At 32.6% G+C, this 8,398-nt stretch overlaps 2 protein-coding genes across 2 annotated transcripts; both read right to left on the bottom strand.

Annotated features, from left to right (window-relative positions):
* Positions 1-3,734: 3,734 nt before the first annotated feature.
* Positions 3,735-4,448, bottom strand: LOC149563482 (TMV resistance protein N-like). Its single transcript, XM_089828199.1, has 2 exons — positions 4,216-4,448; positions 3,735-4,149 (listed from the first exon to the last, which is right to left on the bottom strand). Exons 1-2 carry the CDS (start codon positions 4,446-4,448, stop codon positions 3,735-3,737), a joined length of 648 nt encoding a protein of 215 aa, XP_089684325.1.
* A 28-nt stretch (positions 4,449-4,476) lies between these two features.
* On the bottom strand, positions 4,477-7,718 carry LOC149563483 (toll/interleukin-1 receptor-like protein). Its single transcript, XM_089828200.1, has 3 exons — positions 7,207-7,718; positions 6,260-6,310; positions 4,477-4,753 (listed from the first exon to the last, which is right to left on the bottom strand). The coding sequence occupies exons 1-3, from the start codon at positions 7,716-7,718 to the stop codon at positions 4,477-4,479; spliced, it is 840 nt and encodes a 279-aa protein (XP_089684326.1).
* Between the last annotated feature and the right edge of the window lie 680 nt (positions 7,719-8,398).

Genomic DNA, 8,398 nt, shown 5'->3' on the forward strand with positions numbered 1-8,398 from the left:
TTAAGTAATAGGAAGTTTAGATTATAATTGACAACCATTAGATCTTGCCAATTGGATCCTATTTTTCAGCATGAATAACCATTGATTCTAGGTTCTAGAGAGTAATAAGACCACATAGGGCTCCTGCAATAAGTGTATGAACTGCATTCTATTTATAACATTTTTGAATAGTGTCTTCAAAGTTTTGTAGAGAATTTTTGGTTTCTTGTTACATTATTATATATACCTTAAGTGCATACAATTGATACTTGATCTCGTACCTCTAATTAGATGCATTTAAACCTTTGACATTCCATGTCAGAATTTTCATTGGGCTCAAGGAAAGCGATACAGTCTCCTCAACCTTTTAGAAACTAATGATTTTCCATCCAAGATGGATTGAGTACCAATGTCAATTTCTTCCTTCAATTTAGCTATCTTATATTTCTGACATCTCTTCTTGGAGGAGGACTTAGATGGAGCATGGGATAATACTATTTTAATAATGGAAAGCATTTTTGAATAATCAAATTTAGGATCTTGAGATTCAATCAAAAACATCTCTTCTTCCTCACTGTGGTGGAAATTCAGAATCTTGGAACCCTTCCATCCAACTCCTTTCTCAAAATGTTCATAAAAACTAGTTGTTGCAGATTTTTTTTGCCTGCAACAATGAGTTGATAGGAATTTTGTTTTACCAAATTATCAACTGGATGCATAATACAAAAAAATGAATATTGATAATTTGTAGTAAAAAAATTGGGTAAACATAGTTAGAGAAAACTTGAAGAAATACTTTATGTTCTATTAAAAAATATAATAAAAAAATTAATAAATTAAAAAAAAAAATTTCAAAATAAATTATAAAATTAATCTTACTCTAATTCTAGTTTTGTACAACCAAACACTGGAAAATATATTCCCATTGAATTTCAAGTGAACCAAATGGATTCAATCATATTCCCAAAATCAAACTCTAGATTAACAAATTCAATAACTAACAAATTTCAGTATTACACAAATGCTGCATTTGCTAATTAGTGCAATCAAACAGATATAGAAGACAAAAAAAATAAAAATCAGAGCTATTGTTTTCCAAAACCACACCTTAATATTAAAGCACTTTCTTAATAAAGAATTTAAAGAAGCACCCCGAAATTTGTTAACTAGGTTGCATAATATGCAAAACTTGATTTTCATTCAATCTCTGGAAGATTCGATTTCAATGAGATTTCAAAATAAATTATAAAGTTAATCTTATTCCAATTCTAATTTTGTATAATCAAACAAGGAAAACATCTTCCCATCAAATTTCAAGTGAACCAAATGGATCCAATTATATTTCCAAAATCAAACTCTAGATTAACAAATCCAACATCTAAAAAATTCCAATATTAGACAAATGCTAGATTGCTAATTCATGCAGTCAAAAAAATGGGTTCTAAGTTATAGAAGACCGAAAAAAAAAAAACTTTAAGTCATTGATTTCTAAAACCATGCGGTTGTTGAATAAAGAATTTAAAAAGGCACCAGAGAAAGGTATTTATTATAAAATTTGACAACTCACAAAATAAATTCCAATATAATTTTTGGTAGCACATAACAAATAGGGGGTCAATTTGCATTTGAGATTACAAATATAAGTCTCATTGTTACTTTTAGTTTGTTTTCCTACCAGCTTCAATTCCAATCTTGATTCATTTCAACAAACGTGGCTTACTCATCCCATTTTTGTTGTTCATCATATCCACGGGTTTGCTCTTTATATCATGGGAAAATAGGGGCAATCCTTGTCTATATGGAAAAACCAGATTTCTCTGCTGAGAATATTGGGACACTCCACGCATGATCAATGGGTTTGGTTTCATCACAAGAATCTAACTTTTCTAAGATTTAGAAAAATAAAATCATGTTATATTTTAATATTTAATATTCATAGAAGAATTTAGCATTTTAGACATCACATATTAAGAAATAAATTAATTTTTGTAAAAAGAAGTCAAATTTAACTTTTTAACAGTTATAGCCTAAAAATCAAGTCTTCAACAATATAAAAATAAAAATTAGCCTAAAAATTTAAATTAAATATAAGTTCTCATATTCATATTCGTGTAGATATAATACTATAAATATGAAGCTGAAACAATACAACCTTATTTTAAAGCATTACCATTATACAATTGCTTCCAACCATTTTAATATATATGGCAAAAAAAACTTTTTAGTAATCTTCTAATATATTCTCAATTGAATTTTAAAAATGAGATTGCATCCAAGAGATTTTAATCGAACAAAATCATGAAGAAAAAATAAGACGAGTCTGAACTTACGTGCAAGGCGATTGATATGCTTTTTACCTTTACTGGGTTTGCCGGACAATTTGAATTTGAGTTTTGAACTTTTACCCCGTGACCATCTGACTTTTGTTAGCTTGGACACTAATTTTTTTGGATTGAAGGAAAACATCCCCTTTAGCGTGTGATAGTAAGTATATTTTTTAAGAGCTTTGAAGTGCAAAATTTATTTAAGATTGCATACAAAAAATGACCAACAATACATTTAAGATATGATCAGGAGGTTGAGGTATACTGTTTTGATCTACTCTTTGTGTGACGCTGCCAGTACATTACACATTACACATGCTTTTATGAAAATAAGGGAAAGCATAAATTTCATTCCATCAAACCATAAGACAAGCTGTAATGAGCTGATTCCTAGTATTCAATATCAAAATAAATATATAGTATTTATTTACATCCTGGGGTTATAATTAAATTCTTTCGCCAGTTCTCCGCCTGAGGAGGCAATCCCAAGATGCATATTGTTGGCTTGATCAAAATGGCATATGGAGTTGATTTCCATGCAGAATAACAACTCATAACGTCCAACTTATCCAGATTTGACAAGTTGCTAATGCTTTTTGGAAGGCTCTGCAATTTTTCGCACCAGTTTAGGCTTAAATGTTTCAGCTGTGATAGATTGCCAATACTGTCGAGAAGTTGAACAAAGATCTTACAACAGGTTAAGTTAAAATACTCAAGCCTAGAGAGGTTCCCAATACTGTCAGGAAGGCAATGCAATTTTTCACAGTAACTCAAATTCATGTATTGCAGTTGTGAGAGGTCGGAAATGATGTTAGGAAGACAATTCAAATTCTGACATCTAGAAAAATTCAAGGACTGCAAAAATGACAAATAACTAACACTGTTCGGGAGGTTTCACAGGGACCTATAGTCAGTCCAGTCGATGATCCTCAATTGCGATCTCATGCCTAAAACAGATGATTTCTCCTTTATTGCTAAAAGTAACTCCTCCAACGAATTTGAGCTACACGCCATGCTTGCAAAAAGGCAAGGCAAGGTGGTTTTATAGTCCACGACACTATGCCATAGTTTTTGGGTTTACGTATGGTGACAGTGATATGGGACTACCTCGTACTCTTTTTCGAGAGGCGCTTGGCACTACAAATGAGGCATACATACCCTACCCCCCCAGTGGGATTTGAACTTGTGACCTCTCTCTCAAGAGTACAAGTTCTCCACCACTAGACCAACTCAGGTTGTCTAAGAATTCACCTTGACTCATCTCAAAGTTAGAGGAAGAATGTCTAAGATATCTTCTATGAGCACTTGCTCCAAATGAAGATAGCGAAGACTAGGTGTACACAACATTTTAAGGCACCGTGAATCACCTTGATGGAGACGAAGGCGAGAGATATTGATAGTGCTACTTGCATTGTTGAATGAGCTGCTTGACTAGAAGTGGACAGTCTCCCGTTGCTGGGTTTGATCTTCCTCAACAATGATTCGGCCCATACCTCGCATGAGGTCATGCATTTCAAATACACCTTTCTCGTCTATCTTTATCAACAACTTATTTGATGGATTCTTGATAGCAATGCGCACATTCTTGTACATGGATTTCCAGAAAACTATGGGAGAAGTTGTGCATTCTCCAATAAAATAGCAAGCAATGTCCAGAAACATTTCTTTTTCCTCACTACTAAGACCACTATAACTGATCTTGAGTGTTTCAAAAATGTCTCTATTGCTTGCAACGTTTTCAAGGATTTCATTCCAGCAATCAATGTGAGTGTCATCTTGCTTATCGTACAAAAAAGCTCCAATGATCTCGAGAGAAAGAGGGTGTCCCTTGCAAGCCTCCACTATTCTTCTCGAGAGTTATTTAAAACGGGGAATGGGGGATGGTCTGAGGAAGGCGTACCAACAAAACAACTGGAGCCCTAGGCTTTCCTCAAATCCGCGCATCTCGTGAATGCAATCCGATGAGATATGAGCGGCATTGAGAATGTGTCTAATGATTAAACGGCTTCCAGGGGCCAGCCAATCCCCAGCCAAGGCGTCCAATTGCACGCGATTATCAACATCGTCCAAGACGACAAGGGCGCGGATTCCTTGCAAACGATCTGTCAACAAATATTTGCCCTTTTCCACATAGATCTTCTTCATAGTTGACCAAATCTTTGAGAATTTGACCCTACAATTTTTGAAGGCTAGCGTCACGAACATTAAATAGGAAGGAAGCAGCATCCAATTCACTATAAATTTTATTATACACGGCCTTCGCAACTGTGGTCTTCCCAATACCACCTATACCCAATATTCCATATTGGGATGAAATGAGATGCAATTTCTGAATTAAACCTTTTCGTATAGTTTCAAATCCCACCGGATGTTTGGCAACTTGTAATGGCACCCTGTCAAGTGTCTTTATTAGGTCGTTCACCACTTTCTTCACTAGTTTACCTTCAAATCTGTATATTGCGAAGTTAGTGACACCTGTACAATGACGAAATAATCGAATCTATTTTCTATCATTTCAAATGACAATGCAATTGCAATTACGAAGTATATCTAATTTGTGCCCATCCTAATCACCCAAACAATATATAATCTTCATAATAACCATGGCAAATCTATGTATTTATGGAAATTTGCTCATACTAAAAACTTGGTGCATATTGCTTTGAAAAATTGTGCTAGTTTTTGTCCAGCCAATGAAGTATCTCCTGTTATTTTCCAAGAGGGTAGATTTTAAATGTTTTATGATTTTGTTTTAATAGTGTAGAATGGATGTATATGAGTAAAGCCACACAACTATCTCCAATGATCTTTATTTTCTGGTATCTTATCTCATGCGTATGAAGGAAAACCTAAGGTAAGAATTCTTTTTTTCATCTACTCCATCTTTCTTCCATATTTAATTTAAAAGATTATCCTCTCTAATCTTCCTTTTAACTCCATTTTTCCAATCATTATTGCTTCATGTTTTCCAAGTATTTCAAGCCAAAGCTAATGCTTGCGAACTACCGTGCAAGGAAATAAAGCTTAGTGGTATGATTGAGTCTTTACGTCAGAAAAGGGAAAGAAAGAGCAAAGGAAAAATGAAATAAAAAGGAACAGAAAACTAGAGAGGTAATATTTTTAAAAATCAAATTTAAAAAAATTCATATTTCATATATATTTAAATCTATATCAATATTTGATCGCGAATTATAGATCTACTATTCTGTGTAACTTTCATGAATACTATAAACAGAGTGATGATCTTAACCTATTCCAAGTCTGTGATCTTTTACATAACATGAAGGTCACTCAACACATCATTCTCATATTATCAACATTTAAAAATATATATTCTGCAATCTAAACTTCTTTTACATATATCATATGAAGGTTAATCTAGAACTCTTTTGCAGTAATTAAAAACTTGTAATAAATAACTTGTTTTCTATTTCTCAATGAAAATGAAAATTTGCACATGCTCTTCAATTGCAAGATATTAGCTATTTCAGCTTTACAAAATAGACAAGATTCCTTGCTACTTTTATTACGACCAAAACAATTCAACTTGTCCCATACTTATAGTCAGAAATGAGAAGCCCACAGGAAACCTCTAGATGCTCAAATTTGATTATTTTGAACGATTGAGTTCAGGTGTTTGGCTTTTTCTTTTGACATTCTTAAGAGTGCTCACTATATTAGATATGGGGCATTAATTATGTGATAAAAGAATCTGGTATTTATTTTCCTTCTTAAAATAGGCCGGCTTTGTGGAGGCATTCAACTGTTGAAACTCCTCAATTTTAAATTGATAGATTTACACTCTCAGACACGTGATAATTCATAATATTTATTTTGGAATTCATAGACTTAGAATTAAATAAGAACCAACAGGGCTAAATTGTTCATATGCTGCATCAATGAAATGTCCATATTATTCATTGTATGTCTATTTGACTCAAATTTACCATATGTACATGCGTATCTCATCCGTAGATGCAGCTGGTAACCCTTCTGCATAAGAGCAGCTTACAGGCATCAATAACGTTACATCACTCAGAAGAGTATCCGAGGCCACCAGAGTATCCATGAATGGTGCGGTATAAAATAAAAATAACTATTTTTTAGGAGATTTTTGGGTTTATTCTTTTAAAGTAAATAAATGCTATCCTATTTTTCGACTCCTTAAAAAACATTTCTGATTCGGCATATTAGATTTCACTTGAGATTGCCAATATAAAGAAAGGAGAAAGTGTAATTGGATTATAAATGTATTATAACTATTAAAAATATTTATTTATATTTTATTTGTATAGTGAATAATAAAGTTTAATAGATTATAGGCAAGAGCTTACACCACAATGGTAAATTGTGAGTCTTTTATCAAAAAGGTCTTGCCCTTCAGTATGTAGTATCTAATTTATATTTTTATTTTTAAATCTTAGCATTTTAGACAAACTATTTGCCATTTCTAGCTGAAACTTGCAGAAGTAAAACTATTAGCATGCAGGTTCCCATTTAGTCTTACCAAATTTTTATAAAGTGGTGAATTGAAAATAATTTTGGAGTCTTCAATATATGTCAAAAAAAAAAAAAAAAAAAAATCTCATAGACTTTCCAAATCTCTTGAGTGTATCCATTTCACACCAAGTTGAAAATGTTAGTTTTAAAACAATTTCATGACTAAAAATTCTCTCTCTTCCCCTTTTTTATATATAATTACATAGAGTTCTATCCATTTAAACTCCCTCAATATCTCTTTTCACTATTTATTTTCGATTTCTATTTATATTTGTTTATTTTTCTTCTTATCTAACTATAAAAAAGAACTTTGACACATTTCATCCTTTACTTTTAAAAAATAATTCAATTTTAAACTAGTAATTGAATTTGAAAAAACAAAAAAACAAAGATAATTACTAACCTTGCAGTCATATCTAGTGACCACCCTGAACGAGAGCAGATCTGCTCAAGGGCATGCTTCAACCCATCAATCTCTTCTCTTGAATATCGATTTGGATGGTTGTAGTGCTTTTCAAATGATTCCTTGTAAGGGCTGGAATCTCCTAGAGGATACCTAACATGGGTTGGTTCCAGTTCATAAAAGAGAGGAATAATCGTCCCAGAAGATTCCAACATAAAGGCAACTTCCCTAAGACACCATGCTGAGCTTGCATAGCCTTTGGAAAATATAGGAATACATATTGCGCTCCACATAATTGCATTTTTTAGGCTGGAATCAATGGTTCTCCCCTTATTTAATTTGTGGGTGTCAAGAAATACGTTCAATCCGGCTGCGGAAAGAGCTTGGAAGAGATGGTCAACTAGAGTCTTTCTCACATCTTTTCCCCTAAAACTCAAAAACACATGATATCTCTTAGCATGGAAAGAAACCTTTGTCATGGCGGCCAGAAGGTAAGGCATGAATCCTTCCATATCAGAGTTCCAATTGAAAGGAAGGAGAATGTAATGAAACCCAGATACAGAAGGGCGATATTGGGCACAACCCAAAAAGGAAAAATATTATAGGAAAGATCAGATCTTAACTTGTACTCCATATAGCAGGGAACTTCCTTTCAACTCATTAATAGACATTCTATAAATGCACTCTCTCGTCGTACTATTACAAATGTGATATACTGTAGTGTGCAGCTCTCTAGATGTATTGGTATAGAAGATCTTTATTATTATCTATTTACTATTACCATGTGAATTTCAATGGGAGCCTTTATATCTGATAATGTTCAAGTTTTAATTTTTTGAAATTTAATATTCTCCAAAACAAAAGATTAAAATTTATCAATAATTTAAAAAAAAATTGTATTAAATAAAAGCTACTATATTTTACATGTATGATATTTTAAAAATTTGTATTAAATAAAAGTTAATATATTTTAAATGTATAATATTTTTTCGATCAACTGGACTTGGTGGTAAAAATACTGAAACAAAGCAAATATAAAGAAGACTTACAAATTCAATAATTTGCTAAAGCAAATGGTAAGAAAACTTCAGTCTGAAAGTCACTGTCAAACAAGTCTCTGATAGGGTTCAATTTTCCGACAGAGAGTTTGACGTTGTTTTGGTGAAACATCTGCATAGCTTCACGAGCTTGA

This window comes from Cupressus sempervirens, chromosome 4 (genome assembly GCF_028749045.1).
Source record: "Cupressus sempervirens isolate cs-2001-9-10 chromosome 4, ASM2874904v1, whole genome shotgun sequence".
Lineage (NCBI taxonomy): Eukaryota > Viridiplantae > Streptophyta > Pinopsida > Cupressales > Cupressaceae > Cupressus > Cupressus sempervirens.

What these genes read in the sequence shown, in the direction of transcription:
- LOC149563482 (XM_089828199.1), bottom strand. Translation starts at nt 4,448, where the DNA reads ATGAAGAAGATCTATGTGGAAAAGGGCAAATATTTGTTGACAGATCGT. An exon ending in GAGGAAAGCCTAGGGCTCCA is followed by an intron (nt 4,150 to 4,215) that starts GTTGTTTTGTTG and finishes ACTCTCGAGAAG; the next exon opens with AATAGTGGAGGCTTGCAAGG.
- LOC149563483 (XM_089828200.1), bottom strand. Translation starts at nt 7,718, where the DNA reads ATGGAAGGATTCATGCCTTACCTTCTGGCCGCCATGACAAAGGTTTCT. An exon ending in TCACTAGATATGACTGCAAG is followed by an intron (nt 6,311 to 7,206) that starts GTTAGTAATTAT and finishes GATGCCTGTAAG; the next exon opens with CTGCTCTTATGCAGAAGGGT. An exon ending in TCTACGGATGAGATACGCAT is followed by an intron (nt 4,754 to 6,259) that starts GTACATATGGTA and finishes CGCAATATACAG; the next exon opens with ATTTGAAGGTAAACTAGTGA.